Source organism: Eptatretus burgeri, chromosome 13 (genome assembly GCF_056783735.1).
Source record: "Eptatretus burgeri isolate ZD-2024b chromosome 13, Ebu_testis_v1, whole genome shotgun sequence".
Lineage (NCBI taxonomy): Eukaryota > Metazoa > Chordata > Myxini > Myxiniformes > Myxinidae > Eptatretus > Eptatretus burgeri.
In genome coordinates, this window is record NC_140973.1 from 10,939,370 (window position 1) to 10,963,410 (window position 24,041).

Here is a 24,041-nt window from a genome sequence, read left to right on the forward strand (position 1 = left end):
CTTCAAATTCCTGCACTGACCTACAGGAGGCACTGCATCAGCGGCACAGCTGCATCTTGAGCAAACGATGCTCCCTGCAGCCATTTACTGAAATTAAAGGAGAAAACATATCTCCTGTTTTTGCATTCGATGGCTATCATGTACTGTATGTCCTTTAAATGTTTGTCAATGTTATGTTACAAAGTTGGTTTAAACGAATGTGAAAGTGGCAGCAAGGTGATTTGTTTGTTTTTAGCATACATCCTGGTTTAAAAGAAATAGCATGCATGAGTTTAGAATGATTCGCACAACATTTATGATTTCTCGCTTTCCTTGTAGGTTGTTCAGCATGATGCTGGAGCTAGCTACAAAAGCAAGTGAAGGAGGCACCGTCACGGGCGGAAAGTCTGGCGGGTTCGATGTGAAGGCTCTGAGGGCTTTTCGGGTTCTCCGCCCTCTGCGCCTCGTGTCAGGAGTGCCAAGTACACGTAGCACCGCTTCCCAAGTCTGGCACATTACACGCTGCGCTTCACTATAACTGCATGCACAACTGCTCATCATCATCATCAGAGTGGGGAAATAAAAATTATTTCCTGGGAAGCAAAAACGGCAAAACTTAGAAAACCTATTTGATCCATGCATCACTGCCAATATATTTTTTTGTTTAATGCTCCTCTTGGACACAATTATGCACACACCCATGTTTTCCCAATGTGCTTTGCTTTCTCTCTCCATTCTTTCCACACCCCCCTTACCCTCTCTTCATGCTCCTACCCTTCCCCTTTTCTTCATTTTGATTTTAATTTCTACCTTCATACCCCCTCCCCCCCTACCCATGCATATATATATATATATATATATATATATATATATATATGTATATATACACACACACACACACACATATATACCTCTACCCTGACATTCGCGGGTTCTGTGTATTCACGGTTGATAATTTGCGACATGCTCCTACATTCAAGGGAAATTGCCCCGCGTATTCACGGTTTTCATGGCAATTCTTTTTTTCATGAGTCGCGAGCATAACATAGTTCTAAAACATATCTACCATGAGCCACGCACAAAGCAGCTGGATGTACCTACAGTACAATACTGTACGTGCGCAAAATACATATCTTCCACGAGCCGCGAACATGACCTGCTTCCTGGTCATGGTCTGTACATACTGTATTGTAGTTTCATGGGATAAACATAGTTTTTCGACATGTCTCACCATGTGCACTTTAAACATACGGTACTGTATTGTAACTTCGCGGCATAAACATCGTTTCGTGGGATGTCTCACCAATGGAACACGTCATTCTCCACGGCGCCAGCCCCCGTGAGTTACTTAGACAATGAAAACATGAACAGTATACAGTATTTCGATGTATCCAGTAATTTCCAGGTCGCCACCTATGGACATTACACAATGGAAACATTCAGTGCATCTTTGTGTAAATCACTATCTTGCTACAAACAGCATGATCTGAGCTGTTACATTTTAAAAATGCTCTGCATAATCTACCTGCAGGTAGGAAAGACGTTATGTCCTGTGAGTTAAAGAATCAAAATGTTCAGTATATATATATATATATATATATATATATATATATATATATATATATATATATATATATATATATATATATATATATATATAGTGTTACAGATCTGAAAACCATTTGCATTCAACATACAGATGTCCCAAAAGTCAGTTATGTCATTTAGTGTGTGTGTGTGTGTGTGTGTGTGTGTGTGTGTGTGTGTGTGTGTGTGTGTGTGTGTGTGTGTGTGTGTGCGTGGTCAGATCCTCTTCCTTTTGTCTAGTGGGAGAATCAAAGGCGTGCATTGCGATTTATTTTAGTTAGGTTGTTACATCAAACAAGCCATCTAACAACCATCCCATCTGCATGACCCCTCGGCCCATTACGATCCACGGTACCATCGTGCTTGCAGCCCTCGGTTCGCGGGCCACAGCACACCTTTGCCTGAGACAGATTCCCAAGGATGTTCGAGGCAGTTTCACCACCACGACCTTTCTCGAACACGCACAGAGGGAGGGTGGGCTTTCTCCAAACAAGGCCGAAACCCCGCCCCGGAAAGGTATGCCGTTGGACCCTGTCCAATCAAAGGCGGACAGCGAGGTGTGTTCACCAAGGCCCCTCCCGCTGAGGGAGGTCCATAAAAATCAGACTCGGATACATCAATTTCACTCTCGTATCCTCTCCCCTTTCTTCTCCTGTGTGCACATCATAAATTGATGGCCTCTTACTTTCTGTCGGCATCTTCTTGCGTGCAACACAAAAACTTCTGCTGTCGCACCACCCCAGTTTCAGTGCACGGACATTTTGTGACAAAGGAGTTCCTGGTGCTTTAAGTGACAGTCTTGCATTTGTAGACAAGATTATCAAGTGCCTACACTAGAAACTGTCGAATCGTTCAAAGCTGCGCATGTCTACCTCTTTAGCATGCACTTGGAAATTTTAATGAGGAATCTTTACAAGGAATTTCAATGCAGGAGGAGGACGCTTATGCCCATCAAAGACATGGTTGCCAACTTACGGTTGTTTGTTTGTGCTCTATCCTTTTAAACTGCCATGAAGTGGCAGTTTAAACTCTATCCTTTTAAACTGCTCTAACCATGAAGCCATCAAGTTTGGTGATTATTCGTTATCCTGGAATTTTATTCTCACTTGATACTACAGTAGGGTCCCGGTGCAACGAACAGGAAATATCTGGTGAATGGTCACCAAATTGCTATGATGCACTTCAACAGAATGAGCAGTAAAAGTTTGTTTTTTTTAAAGCAGAGAAATGTTTAACCATCAGGACCGAGAAGAGCTTCTGAACCCAGATGAGTGTGGCAAAAATCTTCTTCTTCCAAACACAGGGTGTGGCAAAAATATGGGACATATTTGAAATGGAAACACAGTATCTTTTAATTACAGAAGTTATTTTTTCAACTGTATTAACATGAAATTGTAAAGTACAGACTTTGTGATATCTTCAACAACATGCACAAGGTTTTATAAATGATGAGAGTTCGATTCACCCCTTGGCAGGTAACACCTTCCGCTGTTCTGGTGCCCAAACCCCTCGAAACCTTCACAACAAACTCGATCGGAATGGCGTGAATGTCGCTCGTAATGTTTTCATTCGGTTCACTGAGCCATGTTTGGCCTGTTTCTGTACACTCAGTATTTTAATTAACCCGACAGGAAATAATCAGGTGGGCTGAGATCAGGAGATCTGTGCGGACAATTCACATCTCCAAATCTGGAGATCAACTTCCCAGGAAAATTCTCTCGTGGCAGTGACAGATGTGGCCTTGCGGTGTGGCGTGTCGCCCTGTATGGGTGTTTCACGGAAGTTTGCCACACATCCGTTTATTACCTTTCTTGATGGTGCATCATGTACTTGGAAATCCCTTTAATTCTCTTTGTGCCGAAATCATAGAATATCTTTGGAAGAAATACTGCTCAACCACAAATGCTCGTTGTTCACGTGTCCAATTTGTCATCACTGAGGATTAATTGTTTTTTTTTTTCAATCTCCAGTTCATCTGATACAGTATGTGAAAGGGGGAAAAAAAACCAAAAAACAATAATTTCTTTCCATTATCATAGAACTAGCAGAAGCCTGTGATAAAAATATCACGATAGAAAAAAAAGGGAAGTCTTTCAATCCCCTCCCCACTCCAAGCCTTCAACCTTCCCCCCCCCCCCACAACTCCACAACCCCCCCTCCACCCCTCCGAATCCCAACTCTGTCTCTGTCCTCCCCTCTTCCCACTCATAAAAGCAAAGGAGCATTCTTGCATCGATCATTACATATTACCAGAAGCCCGTGGTAAACATGCCATGACAGAAAAGCTTAGCGTATTATTATATTGAGAAGAAGAAGAAGAAGAAAACATGGTGTATTATTGTATGGATAAGAAAGATTAATACAGTGTGGTACTATTTACTGTATCACAATGCACTACTCTTCTACTATTTCAACAGACTGCTCTCACTTCGACCTTTCCTTCATACCTTGCCTAAAAAATCCAACTGTTACAACATTTCTTCTCTCCATTCTCTGAATTCACCTTTATTGCATCCATCAAAAATGTGTTAAATAGAGGAGAAGCACTCGATTCAATCCCATTCTTCCCTCCAGACCTTCAAAACACCTGTTCACCAGCACCTCTTATCATCCCCCATCCAAATCCTCGATCTTTTATACCCCCGTTAATCCGCCCAAGCCCACCTCCTTCAAATTCCCTGCTTTCCTTCCTGAAAGTCCCCGTAATGTCCATCTTGTATTCCCCATGTTCCCCACCCCATCCCTCTCCCTTCCACAGATCTCCTAATGTTACTGTTCCCCACTATTTTGTCCTTCCCACTTCCGCCCCTCTTGTCTCATGTCCCCCTTGCTGTGTGTTGTGTGTTAGCTCTCATACGAGCCTCGACAAGGTATACAAAAAAAACGAAAAAAAATACAGTATATATTGAAACAGAAAAGAAGAAGAAATGTAAAACTGAAGATAGGAACCCCCCCCCCCCCCCCCCCGGAGAGGAGAAACAAATTTCGCTACGACATTGTACACTATTGCTCAGGACACTGACGAAGCATGAAGACCCGGAGTAGCAACGTTGGCATATTATGATGTAGATATTTTATATATATATATATATATATATATATATATATATATATATATATATATATTATTGTATTATTATATAGCGAGATATTATTGATTAAAATAAATGGAAAGATAAAAACGATTATTATATTGAATTCAAAAAAATAAAAGAAGAAGAAGAACAACAACAACAACAACATACATAGAAGAGAAGATCGGATACTCCCACTGGAGAAGCAAGTTAATTTGGAAAAATGGATGAGTGGTTTACACCATGGGACGACATCCCGCGTCCAACCGTGGGGTCAGCTGGGGCCAGGGGCCGTTGGGGGGTAAAAGCCTTTAGCTCCATAAGGATCAACCCCCTGGATACCTTCGAGTATTCATGTAAACATTTAATATCGTGTCACCACAATCACTGAGTCTGAAGTCATCTTACTTGGAACCCCTTTCTCATCACTCGTCAATAAACGACTATCTTAGTATTGTGGTGTATTTTGTCTCACTGACAATCTCTTGAATCGACCACGTTTGTTGAAATTTAAAAAAACTAACATGAAACCCACTTTCGATTCCTACCAACCCGCTTTCCGTCGCCTCTAACTTGCCACGTATGTTTACTCCACATAATATGTGAATTGCATGTCCATGTACATGTGAAATACAGTTTGTTTATAAATCCTGTACTTGCACAATATTGAGTCTTGAAAACTTGGATGAAAACCAAAATCACAGGTTGGAGTTTTTTTAATTTTGTATCTAAAATATTAATCATCACTATTTTCTTTCCTCTGCATACCACCTTTATTTAATGATAGAAGACATGTTGTTCGGTCTTCGATAAAATGTACACCAGGGGCCTGAGGCCTCAAAGGCTTGTAAGTATTGACTAAAATGGCAGAGATTTAATTTTTTTAAGGTTGGAGTTGTGGGTGGAGTTCAGCCAGCGAAGCACCGCCCTGGACAGAAGTGACAGTGATAGATAGACAGACAGACAGACAGACAGACAGACAGACAGACTGGTGTAAAGAAAAAAAATATATATATATATATATATGATAGCTTTTTTTTCTATTGGAGGAGCATTTCCGTGTTTCAGGGTGGGACAGACAGCATTAGTCTATTATCTATATAGATTATTCCACCCTGAAATGTGTCCCATCTTTTTGCCACACCCTGTATTGCAAGGTTGCCTCGTCATTATTGAGGATTTTTATTTCTCTGGTCCCATGTGGAGCAGAAGGAATCTTCCTGCAATAATTAAGCTACAGTGTAGCAGCCTGGCTGGAAGACGCAGACACATGCACACACAAAGACACAGACACACTTCACTTCAACACAAAGCAATTTCTGTTGAGGACATTAGGCTTTGTACAGGAATCTATTTAAAGTAGAGAATGTCCTGATGGAAGCCCACCTCATGACATGCACAGTGAATGTGATGAATACATGAAGGATGTAAAGCTTCATACAGAGAATAAAAGATACAGAGCACTTCAGGGAGCTTTGAAAATGAGGAAATTCTCGAGTACTTGTGTTTATCTCGCGTGGGAAGTCAGAGCCTCATTTCCTTTAAAAAAAATCGTTCCTGGTTGTTATCCGTAGCAACGCGGGCCATGAGGTGCACCTGTAACAGCGACACGTTGATGATGGAGTGCTAATAGTTAATTCAGTATCATGCTTTAATTTTGTACTTTAACTGATCTGGTAATGCTCTTTGGAGATTCAATTCAGTTCCGTCGCTGATTTAAACTGAATTCCACATGGTGGTACTACATACTGTATGTGTGTGCTTCTGTCATGCGGTGCATTGCTTTTTGCAATCTTGTGCTTGGAAAAGTCCGAGTTAGCTATGAATTTTTGAGAAATTGCACAGGAATACTGAATACCGTGAGCCCCGTTTCTCTTTTTTGGGGGAGCGGAATGGGTAGTGGGTAGTGGGGGGGAAGTAGGTGGCCCTAGTAGAAGAAGTATCAACATTAGAACTATTTTGTGGAACATCTGCTTGTGAGAACAAGTCTCTATTGTACTCTCATTAGGTATCTTTGCAATGCCAAGGTAAAATAATATCTTTTATTCCATATAATGCTGTCTTATTTTACTTTCTGGCCATTCATACAAACTATGTCCATTTGTACCTGTGGCCCTGTCTCCACATTTAGGTCTACAGGTTGTCTTGAACTCTATTATCAAGGCAATGGTCCCACTACTGCACATTGCACTGCTCGTCCTGTTTGTCATTATAATTTATGCCATCATGGGCCTCGAACTATTCCTGGGGAGGATGCATAAAACCTGCTACTATGTCGATACGGGTGAGTGGCAAGGCGCCATAGGGCGCTGCTTCACTGTTTACTGCAGCAGTGAGGCCGCCTTCCAAGCAGGATAACATGCCTTGTGTTTCACTCACCACTGAGCATTGCCCTGTGCCATAATCCACTTTGATTTGCGCAGATGTGATGGTAGAGGATGAACCAGCACCTTGCTCGGATTTCGGATACGGCCGACACTGCTTGGAAAATGGTACAGTCTGCCGTGGTGGCTGGTTTGGCCCCAACGGTGGCATTACCAACTTCGATAACTTTTTCTTTGCTATGCTTACCGTCTTTCAGTGCATCACATTGGAGGGCTGGACGGATGTCCTCTACTGGGTGAGTATTGTTACCTTCACAGTTGATCTTTGAATTATCGTTGCTTACATTATCATTTTTTTTTTCATAGTTATTTTGTGCCATGCACGTGTACATTTTGGACTTGTGTACTGTACTTATTTTTAAATGTTCAATTTTTAAAATCTTATAATGGTAAAAACAAATATCATACAGAACAAGGACATATTGAACAGTCAATGTTTGTTCACATGATTTAGAAGGACATGAGGAGACTTTGTTCAAATTGACAAGAATAAATGGGACTTGACATGAGGTTACAGCAGAATGAGATAATACTAAAGCATATATATATATATATATATATATATATATATATATATATATATATATATATATATATATATATATATATATATATATATCCCTGACTTGAGGCAGCAAGGCATCAGTCGAGTCTCATAACAGCACATGCTTCAGAACCTGTTGGCAACAAGTATCATATTCTACATGAACACATTGTCTCTGCCCTGATGATTACCAATGAGGAGGTGGGGTTGCAGTCAGGAAGGATAAATTAGACCAGTGATCTTCACTCTTTTTTTTAGAAGGGGATCACTTTTGCCGATGAGACATCAGTATGAGAGCTGCTACACTTCCTGTAGGACTCCAAAATGGCTGCTATTAGGCCCCGCCTCCACGTACTCTGTTTTTTTTTTTGTGATTACTGGGCTGCAAGCACAATTGTTTGTATACTGCCATCTACTGATGTTGTGATGTTACTTTTACGCTTCACATTGGAACACTCATTTGAAACAATTAGGTCAATTTGATTGCATTTATGGCAAATTATGATGGGGTGTTTTCACATTTGTGTATTATATCGGCCGCACGTCAAGGGCCGCACCTTAGGCCACCAGGGGCCGCTAGTGGCTCATGGGCCGCGCATTGAAGTACAGGGAATTGGACAAAAGGAGCAGCTTTGACCCCAAAATGCAACACGATGCTGACATAAGATGCATAAATTATGCCAACGCATCACCTCCAAACTAAGATGGCATCCGTATGGTACTCGGGTCTTTGACGACTGAGATTTATGGTCACAGACAAGTGAAGCAGAGCTGCTGATCCAGATTATGAACCTGTTTCTGCCTCATCAAGGTATACTTGCGATCTGTGAATATCTCAATCTTCCATTGTGCCTGATTTTTTTTATTATTAAGTGAATTAGGTATTCATTGTACATCGAGCTTCCACAAGAGTTTGTGATTATAAAATGCACCGTTTTATCAAATGTCATGGTTCTCTGGGATAAATTTCCATACTACACAACACCTTATGTGAATAGCGTTGGTCGAAGATAACAAACATGGCAAGGATGAAAACAAACAATAAAGAACAGATAAGCCGCCTAATAATTTGCAGCCTTCATGTTAAGAGATTGATGTTCCTGGTCGAGTTGGCAGAATACCCCTAGAGGGTATGCACACTCACCTCTGAACTGTCTAACCTGGGTTCGAATCTCAACCTACTGCAGCTATCAACTCGAACCCTGATGTTTCACAAGCAGGGTGATTCATCAATGTGTGTGCTGTCTCTCGATGGATGTTAAGCTGGGTGTCCTATCTTCCAGCATTAGTTGCTGAAAGTTGAAAGTCCCATGGTGTCCTCCGTGAACAGTAGGCAAGCTGTCGCTGGCACCGTGAACAAATTACAAATTCCTGCTCTAACCTGCAGGAAGAGACACTGCATCAACAACACAGTTGACCCCCCCCAGTCATCGATGCTACCTGCAGCCATGTGCTGCATGCTAAAGGAGAACAAAAACAAGTTCCTGCGTGAGAGTTCAGCAAAAGCTTGGAAGATCAACCAGTAGGTTGAGAGTACTGACCCGACACTGGAATCGTATACAAAGAAGCTGTAAAACCATGAGAAGATTAACTGGTAGCTTTGTTTTTTGAGACAGAAGGTGGAGGAGGGGTGGGGGTTTGGTGAGGGTTCTTGATCTGGCTTTATAAACAACAAGATCAAAGCTTTGATGGCACCATATAGTGAGAGAGAGAGAGAGAGAGAGAGAGAGAGAGAGAGAGAGAGAGAGAGAGAGAGAGAGAGAGAGAGAGAGAGAGAGAGAGAGAGAGAGAGAGAGAGAGAGAGAGAGGGGAAGAGAAGAGAAGAGAAGAGAAGAGAAGAGAAGAGAAGAGAAGAGAAGAGAAGAGAAGAGAAGAGAAGAGAAGAGAAGAGAAGAGAAGAGAAGAGAAGAGAAGAGAGGAGAAGAGCAGAGCAGAACAGAACAGAGCAGAACAGAGCAGAACAGAGCAGAGCAGAGCAGAACAGAACAGAACAGAACAGAACAGAACAGAGCAGAACAGAGCAGAACAGAGCAGAGCAGAACAGAGCAGAACAGAGCAGAGCAGAACAGAACAGAACAGAACAGAACAGAACAGAACAGAACAGAACAGAACAGAACAGAACAGAACAGAACAGAACAGAACAGAACAGAACAGAACAGAACAGAACAGAACGACAAGATCACTCGACAAGAGGCAAAACGAGAGAAATGATCCAACGCTAATCTCAGCATAACACTGAAGATATGACAGTCACCACCCACCAATAATGATGGAAGCTGCGATGAAAGGCATGGTCCACCTCCACAGGGAATAAATCTGGATCTAAATGCATTGCTCACAGAAAGGATAGTGCTGTTGGACCGCTGTGATTGTTGAAAGAATTAACATCTTAAAACAGAGACGGAGATAGGCGAGCATCGCATCAACAAGATGCAACCACGACCATGGAAGGAGTCAATTGGAAGGCCGACGTACTTATCGAAATGAAGACTGATGCAACTCTGCTTGCTCATCTACGTACAAGTCCAAATTCCATTGTACAAACACATTTATGTGGGATAGCTGCTGCAGAGTGGACAATCTTACTGTTTCCATGAACGTCTTGCTTTGAGCATCCAGGTATTGACAGAATCTCATTGATTCAGTTTGGTTTGCTGACAACATTGTACTAATTATTATGGATGGCTTGCCATTAGCTGCATGATTACAAGCTTGGTGTTAGCTTTAGTGGTTTTTGTGGCAGGCTTGGGATCTCAGGGTCGTGAGTTTGAGCCCTGTTGGCTACTGAATAACACCAGGTGGGGTTGGCTCAGCCTGTCATCCTTCTGTGGTCAGCAAAATGAGCATCAGTGTATTGGTATGGGGGCACAGCATCAGCGACATAGTCGTGGCCAACAAAATGATGGCTACCCGGCAGCCAAGTTGCCATACATTATATCGAAGAAGAAGCTACATTATCGAATCGTCATCACCAGCTGGACTCCAGAGGATAATAAAGAGGCTCCTCTTTCTCACAGCCTGACGGCATGATACGCAAACAGAAGGAATCCTCAGGATTTTTGTTCTGCTCTTTCTGTATACCTCACATTCGTAAAGCCATCTATCCATGGTCAAGGAAATTCTCCCATTCACTTCGAACATTATCGAATTATTATTCAGGTTTTCAAACTATCTGTGCTTTTACAATCGTATCAAGATTTCTATTCCAGGGCAATGGACGACGCACCAAAGCGGAGCCTCCGTGCAGTTTATTTTCCCAAGACAGATCACGGAAGAGCACGATGTAAAGAGTTGCAGGAGCCTTGTGAAGATTTTCATCAGAACTACAAACATTTGGTCCTGAAGAAATTCTCTTTTGTGAGGGCGTCGAGATCGATGTTATTGGAAAGAGTACACTTTGTTCAGTTTGAGCTTGTGACCACAAAAACTTGACTGATTAAATGGCAGTGTGCTACTTAGCTTGCAGATCCTGCGACATCTTTCACTTCCTGGCAGGCTCGGAGCCATGTTGTGATAGACAGGATAAAGAGACCTTGGTCATTGGAGTATAAAGACGAAGACGAGCACGTGGGAAACCAAGAGTGTGAAAAGTATCCATTTCCTCTGTTGGAAAATGTATATTTTTAGAGGAATCCATGTTGTATTTTGTTGGTTCGTTCATCATCACTGAGGCACAGCGCTGTGCTGCCGATGAATTCCTGCAATAGATGAGAGCAGAGGTTTTTGGAATTTGGCCGGTACACCAACATGCATTGGCCTGCCGTTTTCAAAAGGCCTGCCTGCCGTTTTATTTTTAAATTCTCCGCAAGTGAATGCTCGCATCTGACGATGAATGATCGAAGCATGTAAGCTTCCGAACAACTTTAGAGGCTTTGTGAGGTTGTTAATAACCTTTGGCATTTCACTTGCACTGATGAGAGTCAGTACCATGCACGGCCAAGTGGGGTTCCAGGTATGATTGTTGTGGAGGCACTGCGGACCTGGAACCATTATTTAGATTACAGTTTAACCGCTGCTATCATTTGTTTATTTTTATTATTATTTTTTGTTTGTTTTGATGTGCCATGTGTGCCATATTTACCATCAATTTGTTCAGATTCATTAGTTTGAATTGACTTGTATATTTTGAAAATATACATCTATAATAATAAATGTCAGTGTGTGTGTGTGTGTGTGTGTGTGTGTGTGTGTGTGTGTGTGTGTGTGTGTGTTTCCTCCATAACCATGAAACTAGTGCCCCCAAACTTTGCATGTACACGAAGGGAACTCCAAGGGAGTGCATGAGTGAAAAGTGGGTGTTTTGGTAAATTTAAACACTCCTTTTGAAGATAATTAATGGCTTACCTTCATGAAAGGCTAATTCTTAGTCATCCCAATTCCACCTCGCGGTGGGTGTGTGGGGGGAGGGGGGAGGGGTGGGGTCTTTGCCACCATTTTGATTTAGCCAAATAAAAATGTCTTGCCCAATTGGAAACATGATCTACTCTCATGGACAAATTAAAGTATATAATCGAAATATGATTTTGGATTTGAGAATCGGATCTCGTGGATTAAATAAGTGTCAAAATCTGGAGTGAAATCTGGAAATTTAAAGATATCACCGATGCTTATAACTAAGCAGATATCTTATAACTAATAAATAAGGCTGTGCACGCTCCTTCTCTATATTTCACTAGAAAATGTGAAATTACCAAAGCATTAAACAACTTTTTCTCCTGTTCTGTTTTTCTACTGTTTTTCCCAAAGTGTATCTCTATTGAGTGCAATGAAAATAATTAGCAGGCAAAGGTTCCTGCGGCATGAGCAGTGGGCGCGGTGGCTTCAGCTCGGTTGTCCGTGGGGACAACCCCGGAGTTAGGAAGACAAAAATTAAGTTGAGGATTAGAATGTGTAAAGCAACAGGCCAAGTGAACTATTAACATTTGTTGGCGCACCTCGGCCGTGGACGTGTACCAAACACCCAATGGAGGCCAAAATTGTGCTGGAGCTATCTATGCGCCTCAAGTTACATGCCAGAGTGTCCCGATCCGAGTATCTGCTATGGTGCGTCGCGCTCCCCGATCTCCTGCCGGTCCATAGGGTGGTGGTGAACATCAGTGGTGATGGTGGTTGAGCGATGGCAGCGGTGGCATAGTGTAGCGGTTGTAGTGTGGATATTTGTGATGGTGGTGGTTGGTCGTTTGTTGTGGTTGTTAATGGTGAAGGTAAGCGAGCTTGAGTTGTGGTCCGATGGTGTGGTGATTTTTGATGAAGGCGTTGCAGTGGTGAATAAAATGCTGCAACGTTTGGGTTCGAGTCTGGTGAAGTCTGAGGTGTAACGTCTGTTGGATAATGGCATGTGATTTGAATGGGTTTTGGCATGCATATGCAAACGGCTTGCCTGTCGTTATGGTCTGCATGCTTGTGTGATAGTGAGCTCGTGTGTGCAGCACAGCAAAAGAATGTAACGAATGAAAGATGGGTAAAGAATGGAAAGAAAAACCACTGCCTAAAGCCCATGCAACACATATTGTCCCATTAACCCACCACACATAAGGGAAGGGATATATAAATCGAATACTCAATATGTTGTGTGCCATTGCCTTGGGAGAGCACTGGTTTTGCAGAACCATAACAATATCTTTGTTTAAATGGTCGTCAAGATCCTGTTATTAAATTTAGTTGGAGCAATAAGAAGAGGGGAAATTGAGTCGACATTTTACGGAGAACTACAATGAAGCGACAACATTAAATACAGCTGTCTCTGGCACAATGTTGGCAATCTGCGGGGTGTTCGATGTTCGGAGATTAATTGCTTGTTGAATTGTGGCATTTTATAAATGCGCGATGCCTACAGCATTTGAGCGATGTGCCAACGTGCAAGGAATCGAAGAATATTTTTAGCGTGTGTTGCATGAAAGGCTGAGAGAAACGGTTCTCCGTAACGATGGAACTGTTGTTCAGATTTTGAAAGGGCGGAATATGGTATCGGTTTAAATCGGAATTGGATAGGCACGACGCATTCAGATAGATGGGTACAGCGATATTGGCAGGACTTTTAAGCAGCTTGAGTATGGATGGGTCATTGTGCACATCTGTGCGGAGTGTTATGTCTGTGAAGGTGTCGTCAAGGGATAGTGTGAGGTCGGTGTTGTACAGTACATATTTCTCACCGAAAAACGGCCTTTGCCAAAGAAAAAAGAAAAAAGAAAAAAGAAAAAAGAAAAGCAACAATAATAGTATTTATAACAATAACAAAAAGAAAAGCAACAAAAAACAAATTCCCATTTTTATTTTAACACCCTGGTGATGTTCCTCAGCTTGCCCCCACTCCCCCTCCCATCCCCCAATGAAATGAAGTCGTTAGCTTGATGGATTGATTTCATCTGGTGTTGGTGTAGCCCAGGCATGATGGGATGAGTGGCCTCCACCTGCATCGAATTTCCTTCCTAATTTATAAATCGACTTTGTACTTTGGCTCGCAAAACTTTATTTATTAATATCTCCAATATAAGAATGAGGCGTGTGCGTGCGTGCATGTGCGTGCGTGCGTGCGTGCGTGCGTGCGTGCGTGCGTGCGTGCGTGTGTGTGTGTGTGTGTGTGAAGCCTTTCTCTGATTTATTTCGATAACTAACCCAACACCTGTCATCTCATTAATATTTATTCCCCCAGAACTCATGCTGTCTTTCAATGATTAATTAATTATCAATGAGGAGATGCTACATACACTTGCTTAAACATATTCCAAAAATACAATAAAGTTTTGCCAAAGAGCTTCCTTTTGGAAACTTCAAACACCAATTCTGTACTCCTTGTGCGTGACTTACAAAGAAAAGGCTTTTTTTTCGCAAGCACTTTAGGGCCCGGGGCTTCTGGAAGAGTTTTAATGAGGATATCAATGAAAGCTCCACTTTTATTTCTAAAATGAACGTCCTTTCCTGGGTTCAAAAACTAAAAAAAAAATGGCTTTTTTTTCGGTTTTATGACTTTTCTCGCAGTTTATAGTGAATTGTCATTGGTTTTTTTTTCTTGTATTGTGGATTGATGTTCCATGCTATCCAGTGATTTGGTGGTGATAGCAACGGCAAGATTTTTTTGGGGAAAAGTGGCTGCAGTAGCTTTTGTCTTTGAAGAAAGATAAGCAGTCCATATGAAATACAGACTATTATTTTCATTGATTATGCAGGAGAGCATGTGATTGGCTTTTGTCGAACTCAGGCTGCACCTGCTTACATTCTTCGGCAACCATATCGGTCGATTATTTGTCGACAACTAGCACATTTTCCTTGAGTGAATATTTCACCCCTTGGGGCTTGTCAGTATGGTGTTTGTTTGTGTTGGTTATACAATGAGAGGTTCCATGGGTTCACAGCAATTCCCTGCATTGATTTTGTCAGTCTTGTCATTTTTGGTCGGGGTGTTCAAGGGGGTTAAGAACTAACGTCTGCCAGCCAAGCAAAGCAATCCACACAATTCTGTAAAGAAAGTGACGGTCCCATAAATCAGCCTTTAAAATTTACGCGCATCTACACATCAGCTTTTTTGATATCCAAAATGAGTCTTGAAACAACTGATTAGTTTTGTATTGTGTCTGTGATGGACCCATTTGAATCGGAAAGTTCATGGAGAAATTGTAAATTTGGGTCGATTATTGTGGAATCCAGGTGCAGCTTTATTGGATGCAAGTCAGGAGCCAATTTGGGTAAAGGTAACCTTACCTGCAACCATCATTCGTAATATACTATACTTCCATAATTTTTTTTTTCGATGCAGCTTATTACTTCCAGCACAGAATGTGGATGGCGGTTATATTTTTACCCCTGTTTGTCTGTCTGTTTATCTGTGAGTACAATATCTCAAAAAGTTATGGACAGATTCAGACAAAGCTTGGTGAACAGGTTTAGTGTTTCATGGGGACCAATTGATTCGATTTTGGTGAAATTGCAAATCTAGATACGAGAATTTTTTGATTTTTAAAAAAAAAGTTTTATAACTTCTAATCTTTTTTTTTCACCTCTTCTTCACCATTGAGGATAGGGCTAAAAATAATATATAGCACAATATTTAAAAACGTTGTGAATGGATTTGGACGAAACTTGGTGGATGAGTTGGTCAGATGACCAGAACAAGCGCATTACATTTTGGTTAAGGTACATATGCATATCTGGCTAGTCAGGGGGTTACAAAACATATACTGTTCAGCCTCGCAGAGGTTTGTGCTCTATTGAGTGCTGTTCTAGTTAGTCTCGCACCAAAGGGGATGCGAGACTATTGGTGTGTGTGTGTGTGTGTGTGTGTGTGTGTGTGTGTGTGTGTGTGTGTGTGTGTGTGTGTGTGTGTTGTCGTCGTTGGGTCTTCTCTCCATTTGTGGGTTTCAGGAGGTGGAACGGAGTCCTCCCAGGACTCGGTGTCCACCTCCACTTTGGTAAGTGATTACGGTTCATGGATCGAGCTGTTGAATTTTTGTTGTTCTCAGAGTTTTATTCCAAGGGCTTTTTTCAGGATCGTCACCGAACCCCAGATTGTCTCCAATACATTTGACATTTGTTTGACAGTGTTGTTGTTTGTCATTTGACAGACATTTCTTTGTGGTAATATTCCCAGGCATGGTTTTTAAAATCTCAGTGAGGTTCTTTTTTATCATTCATGTTTCTCTAATTATCACTGGTACAATTTTGACGCTCATCAGCTTCCAAGGTCTCTTGACCTCATTTTTGAGGTCCTGGTATTTGGTCATTTTCTTGATTTCTGCATTATTTAAGCCAAAATTGGAGGGTACTGATATTTCAATCAGCAATGCTGTCTTTTCCTTTTTGTACCTGAGTACTATGTGTGGTCACAAGGCCTTGTTTTATATTTGCACTTTCCATGGGATCATCTGGTCATATGTGAGCATGACATCCTCATTTTCAATGATTCATGTTTCCATCCCTTGTTTTCATTCATATTTTAATCCCCTGGTTCATGTTTTCATGAGTTTTTTGGAACTGGGATGTTGAAATTTTAGCAGATGCGCCTATGAATCACCTTGCATACTTTGTTGTGCCGTTGTGTGTAAAGCTGTTCTGATGATAGTTTTTCCGAAAGCAGGTGCCTCGTACTTTGTTTCTCTCTTGCAGAACCTCCACTTATCCATCTGGCTCAGTCCCGCCATCTTTTGAAATCCATTGGTGTAGTCTTGGGCATTTATTATGATTTGCTCTCCATCCCGATTGAGCTGACCTTTTATTAGCCATTCCAATGAGCCTTCTTCGTATATCTCCAATCTGTCCAATTTTTTTTTTGTATTTTCCTGCTCTTTTGTCGTTCTCACAGTTGTTGGTGTATATTTGGTTATTCCTGATTATATTTTTATTTTGTCTTTTTTTTACAATTGTTGGGGCTGCATTTGTTGGCGTTTCATTTTCCTGTGCGGCATCTTCTATTCGCACCTGTTTTTGGGAATTTTTTTGCAAGGTGAGTTCGGGATATATTTTCAGGTTTGTTGTGTTCATCTTTATTTACTAATTGAATCTGATCGTCTGTTGATCATTTCACATACTCAGCTAATCCAACACTCGTCACTCTGTGAACCTGGTTGAGTTCCATCAGGCCATTCCTTCCCTCTCGTCTCGGCAGGTACATTCTTGGGATGCACTGTTTTTTGTGGATGGTGACGAGTTTTCTTGTTTTGATGTCTAACATTGATTCCTGATTGATGCAATTTATTATTCCACGGCTGTATTGAAAAACTAGAACTGTGAGTCGGTTGATGGCTTTGATTTTATTTCTTGGGGAGAGGTACATCTTCAGGATCAGCTTCGTTCTATGTAGGTCTTCTCTGGTGATTATTATGTGCATTTGTTGGTAACATATTTGGTGGCCTTCTTCTACTCTGAGGTATTTGTGTATGATGCTTCGTTTTCTACCTGTTGTATTGTTGTTTCAAGGTCAATTTTTAAGTTGTCTGTTTTTGTTGGTCTACCTTGTACAAATGTGCACTTGGCACACTTCAAGTCCAAATTCTATTTGAATGTCCTCGGACAACTGTTTTACGAGTTATAGTTGTCAATTTTTAATCATTCACTGAGAGGAGCTTTAAATCATCCATGTATTGTCGATGTGTCACCATTCCTATTTCTTTGGATGTTATTATATTGGTTGTTCGGGTCGGTCCATGTCCTTGTTTATTGATGAGGTTGCTCGTTGGGTCCAGAGCCAGACAAAACAAAAGGGGGGAAAGGCCGTCTCCCTGGAAGATACCACACCATTATCTTTACATCTGGTATTTCGACATTTCCTTCTGAGTGCTGTAATATCAAGGTGGTATTCCAGAGCTCCATTGCTTTCCTAATCAGTTTGATTATTTGGGGATTGATTTTGGATATTTGCATGCATTTTATCATCCATGAACGTGGGACACTGCCGAGAGCTTTCTTGTCGTCTATCCAGGCGATGGACAATTTGGCTCTTTGCATTTTGAAATTTTCAAGTACGGCGTTGTTCAGTAGCAGGTGGTCAATTGTTACATAACAACCTCTCTTGCATCCCTTTTGTTCTGCCTCTAACCCTCCTTATTGTGTTGGGTGATGGTACATCATTTCTGTGATGATTCCTGTCAGAAGTTTGTATGTTGTTGGTGGGCATGTTATTCACCAGTATTTGTGAGGAAGTTGGGTTTCTTCAGATTTTGGGCTGAGGAATGTGTTTCCTTCTACGAGCCACTCATTAACTCGGGGCCGGATTTTCCAATAGGCAACATAGGCCATTGGCCGAGGGCCCACCAGTAACTGGGGGCCCACCGGGGACTTGTGGGTTCTCTCATCGGCCAATGAGTAGGCTAGTAGGCCCTATAGTAAAATGAATAAAATAATATAAGGTAACGAAAAATATAACAGTAGTCATTCCATCTGAAATCACCAAATTTAAGAAAATGTTCCCAGTTGTGACCCCCCTCAGATTTACTTTAAACTTTCATAAAATAGTTCCCAGGTATCAAAATGAAACTGCATAAAATTTTAGGTCCATAGATGCGGTCAACTCCGGTATATTAAGTGTTGAAAATGTGGTTGTGGCCCTATTTTTATGGTTGTTGCGAGCATCACAAAATGAACCACTACTTTTAAACTCCCACAACTTTTTAAATATTAATGCTAGAGCCTTGAAATTTTCAGAGATTATTCTTCTATAACTGCTCTGTAAGAAACAAACATAAAACGGAGTATACCTCTTTTAAATTTTATGACCTGATCAGTTGAAATCCAGAAAAAAATGTTGGTTTTGTATGAAGACCCAACTTTGAGAACCCATATATTTTTATTGACCCATCCCAGAAGCTTGAAATTTTTTCATGTAATAACTGTATGGTAGTAGTATTCAAATACATATTTACTTTTCTTAATCAGTCATATATATATATATATATATATATATATATATATATATATATATATATATATATATATATATATACATATATATATAAATTTTACAGTCAGGATCCCTCAAAAATTGAACATTTTCATTGTTGCCCGGAATTCAGGTGAGGATTACAAATATATGACAACGTATAGCACTTCAAATTGTTCGCCATTGAAAAGAGCATATTCAAGTTTACAAAAGTGTCAAATATCAAAGTGGTATATTTTAAAAATATATATTTTCTATTTTTTTTTAAACTGTTGTTAACACAGTCGTGAATACATTCAGTGTGTGCATGGTGTGGCCACCATGGTAATCATGAATGATTAGTTCTATGATTCAAATTAATAATACAAAAATATATCACATACTGCAATAACAATGTAATAAAACATTTCACATAAATTATTTGAATAGGTCCTTGATCTGCTTTTCCAAGTCAGGTGCGAGCTTGTACCGCCTCCCAGTTAACGTTAGGGGAGCATCAATAACTTTCATCACATGGACTAAAGGAACCCAACAAATGTCCTCCCTTGAATGTAACCATATACACTGCTGACATCAGCAGATCAGCCACGATTCCTGAGTTCTATTTTTAGCCCCAGCTAGATGAGTTAAGCTCTTGCTATTTACAAATGAGAAACAAAGAATTACAAATTCAAATTTCTAAGTGTTATGTTCATGGTATCCCAATAGCAGATGATATGTATGTACATTGTATATACATGTACTACACATATGTACTACATGTAAAAGGACTGTTCATTAAATAGCACACACAACGCGCACAGCACTGGCAGAATATCATTTATTCAAATATTTTTAAAATATTGATAGAAACATTATACCACATTGATATTTGACACTTTTGTAAACTTGAATATGCTCTTTCCAATGGTAAACAATTTGAAGTGGTATACCTTGTCATATATTTGCAATCCTCACCTGAATTTTGGGGAAAAATGAAAATTTTCAAATTTTGAGGGATCATGACTGTATTACATATGACTGATTAAGAAAAGTAAACATGTATTTGAATACTACTACCATACAGTTATTACCTGAAAAAATTTCAAGCTTCTGGGATGGGTCAATAAAAATATATGGGGTCTCAAAGTTGGGTCTTCATACAAAACCAACATTTTTTTTTCTGGATTTCAACTGATCAGGTCATAAAATGTAATAGAGGTATACTCCGTTTTATGTTTATTTCTTACAGAGCAGTTATAGAAGAATAATCTCTGAAAATTTCAAGGCTCTAGCATTAATATTTAAAAAGTTGTGGGAGTTTAAAAGTAGCTGTTCATTTTGTGATGCTCGCACTGACCATAAAAATAGGGCCACAACCACATTTTAACCCTCAATATATCAGAGTTGACCGCATCTATGGACCTCAAATTTTACATAGCTTCATTTTGATACCTGGGAACTATTTTATGAAAGTTTAAAGTAAATCTGAGGGGTCAACTGGGAGGCCTCCGGTGATATGAGGTGGAATTACTCAGTACATTTTAAAATGCCCGTTTCCCACCATCTATCTATCTATCTATCTATCTATCTATCTATCTATCTATCTATCTATCTACCTATCTATCTACCTATCTATCTACCTAGCTACCTATCTACCTATCTACCTGTAGTTTATACACATTACATGTTGTATTTAGTGGACTTCATTGTTATAATATTACGTGTGTTTTTGTGTTCTTATTTTGCTTCTTTATTATGCAAAATTTATTATGCTTCAGTTTCATTGTATTTTTCCATAATTCCTGTGTGGAAGATGAACATGATATGGAACTTGATTTACTTTGATGTACTTGATATGGAACTAATTTGATTTAAAATTATTGATGTGTTACATTATGTTGTAATTTTTTTTTTTTACATTACAATATTACGATATATATCTATATATATATATATATATATATATATATATATATATATATATATATATATATATATATATATATATATATATATATATATATATATATAACCGGGCGTAGTGGCATACGTCTGTAATCCGGCTACTCGGAGGCTTGGGTTGGAGAATCGCTTGAGGCCGGGAGCTCTGCGCTGGGCCGCGCTATGAGAGGCAGCCCGGAATCATGGCGAAACCCAATCCTTATCCCTGTGTCGTAAGAGGCGACCAGAGTTGCGTCAGGAAGGGCATCCGGCGTAAAACCTATGCCAAATCAGTATGCGGATCATAACGGATGATCCGCTGTGGTGACCCCTAACGGGAGCAGCCGAAAGACGAACAACAACAACAACAACATATATATATATATATATATATATATATATATATATATATATATATATATTTTGGGGGGGGGGCACTGATAAGGTTTGGCCTCGGGCCCACAGGCAAGTAAATCCGGCCCTGCATCCACTGCCTTCTTCTCTCGGATCGATTCATTGAATGTCCTGTTGTGATTGTGGAGAGCATCAAGATGTTTATGCCAGAAGTTTGGAATTCCAACTGGGCCTGGGCTACTAAAGTTTGGCATTTTTTGAAGTTGTTTTCCAATATTTTCTTTATCAATAATCACTGGGAGCATTTCCTCTTGATGTTGCTTCTTCTTTTCTAAGACTGGGATCCATTCTGATTTCTTATGTTCTTTTTGATCTTCAAAAATTCCTTTCCCAAAATTTTTTAGCCTTTTCTTATTCAGGGGGAGTTGACACATTCTGCTTTTGTTTCTCTAATTTGTGGTGGAATCTCTTCGGGTTACTCTCAAACATGTGGTTTTGTTTTCTCCTGTTGTTTGCTTCCGCATATCATTGTGTGTGTGTGTGTTTGTGTGTGTGTGTGTGTGTGTGTGTGTGTGTGTGTGTGTGTGTGTGTGTGTGTGTGTGTGTGTGTCTGTCTCCACGTCTATATATATTTTGCTTCAAAAATATTTTTCTCTGCAACCGCTTCTCCATTCGACCAAAACTTTAAATATAGGAGGGACTCCCCATAGAGAATAGTGTATTGACAATTCATCATCGGCCACATGGTACGGCAGCCATATTGGATTAAAGGGAAAAACTTTTACTCTGAAAGTGCTCACCGAAGTCATCAACTCCCCATGGGGATATAGGGTGACAACGGCGCCGTTATCGGTGAGGTGGCATTCAAGTCATAATTGGTTGAATCAAAATCCTTATCCCAAAAATCTGAAACTTCATTTATCTGATCGACGACTCCATGTGAGTGAAAAACTAAATTTATGCCGTCATCGGTCACGTGGTCTGGCTGCCATATTGGATTGAAAATAAAAATGTAAAATGAATCTTCTTCTCCAGAACTGCTTCACAGATTGATGCAAAACTTCATATATATATATATATATATATATATATATATATATATATATATATATATATATATATATATATATGTGATTAACGAGCCATGCGAAATATAATTTATGATATTTTTCAAATTCACCTTCATTGACGCAATGTAGCCTTCATGTGCACAAAAGTGGTTGTTTAATATCTCAATAGTTAATGAATAAAGCTCCGGATAATGGCAATGTGTGTGACAAAATAGGTTACATGGATGATACTGATATATGGACAATCACAGCAGTGGGCCATAATAGCAGCGTGTTCAGTTAACGATGGTATCTTTGTTCAGATTAAGTGTGCGAGGGGAGATTATGCACTCTATGAGTGCCGTTCAAGTTTCACTTGTATTTCAAAGCTAAAAGTATTCAAACACACAATGTCATTGTTTATTTTGGCTTTGTGTGTCGAGGAGACAAATAATGCCATGTGAGTTTAATATGGATGACAATGACAATTATATAGTTGAAAAGGGTTTGGTTAGGGACAAGTGAACCAGAAATAAACAAACTACAGAAAGGTATCAAAGTGTAATAACCTAACAAGCTATTAAACATAAACTACCGAATTCTGGCATTGTGATGGAGACGGAGATGAAATTCCAAAATTTGATCAAACCCAAAGATACTCAGTGTTGAAACACTGAGTGGTTTCTTTGCCATACTCTTCTTTTTCTTCCCGTTGTACCAAGCTGTCAGTTTTCCCTTTCATTGCCTCCCCGGCCTTCATGTGTCCTGTTTTTCCTCGCCTTTTGCACTGATGCTCGCTTCCTCTTGCAGGTCAACGATGCCATTGGTAACGCCTGGCCCTGGATGTATTACGTTAGCTTAATCATCTTGGGATCATTTTTCGTGCTAAATCTAGTACTGGGAGTACTTAGCGGGTAAGCATCCTTTTTATTGAGCATTCTTCCTGTCTTTCTCTTTCTCTTTCGGTCTTTGCTTTTCCATTTCACTCTTTCCAGCATGTCTGTCCGAGTCCTTCATTGCTCAAAGTTTGCATTGCAGCACGGTTCTTTATCCGAAAGCTTTTGCCTGAGTGTCCTGTTATTCCGAGAACTTTTGACGTGTGTTGTATGTCCTTGGAACCCATTCATCAGGATCGTTTGCACGTCATCTCAACATCTCTTCACTTTCATTTCCATCTATCTCCACTCGTCTATGTGTTATTCATGGCAAACAAGAGTAATAATGCAACCGGATAGGGCATGAAAATTATATGAATATTGAATGCCACACAGGGTCACATGTTGGACAATAAAGGACACGCAACATTTCCATTATGACAATGTAGAAAGCTGCGCAACACAAAATTGGTTTACAAAACCAACGCTGCAAACATGCACTATAATCAGAAACAAATACATCAATATCTTTGAGAAGGACATGGTTGCATTATTCCATTATGTTCATCGTTTGATCTCTACACCGCAATGCCCACAATGTAGTTCACTTTCTTGAAATTTTATGATGACCCCAACTCCCAACCCCATCTATGACACATCTTTTCCTGGTCCCTACTAGGGAATTCTCAAAAGAGCGAGAGAAGGCAAAAGCTCGAGGAGATTTCCAAAAGCTGAGAGAGAAGCAGCAATTGGAGGAGGACCTCAGGGGTTACCTAGATTGGATCACACAGGCTGAAGACATTGATCCAGACAATGATTATGATGATAGGGTGCAAGGAGGCGATGTCGAAGGGAAGCTGCATGCAAGTATGACTTTACTGTATACCTTTCCTTATTTACTATC

At 40.2% G+C, this 24,041-nt stretch overlaps 1 protein-coding gene across 2 annotated transcripts in view; it reads left to right on the forward strand.

Moving 5' to 3' along the window:
- Positions 1–24,041, forward strand: part of LOC147013837 (voltage-dependent L-type calcium channel subunit alpha-1D-like) — a 283,507-nt gene that overhangs the window by 69,455 nt on the left and 190,011 nt on the right. For both annotated transcript variants that reach the window (XM_085851103.1, XM_085851104.1), the window contains exons 5-9: positions 319–461; positions 6,772–6,924; positions 7,064–7,260; positions 23,073–23,176; positions 23,817–24,004. In XM_085851103.1, the coding sequence (XP_085707229.1) occupies positions 319–461; positions 6,772–6,924; positions 7,064–7,260; positions 23,073–23,176; positions 23,817–24,004 (785 nt within the window). The remainder of the gene's footprint in view (positions 1–318; positions 462–6,771; positions 6,925–7,063; positions 7,261–23,072; positions 23,177–23,816; positions 24,005–24,041) is intronic.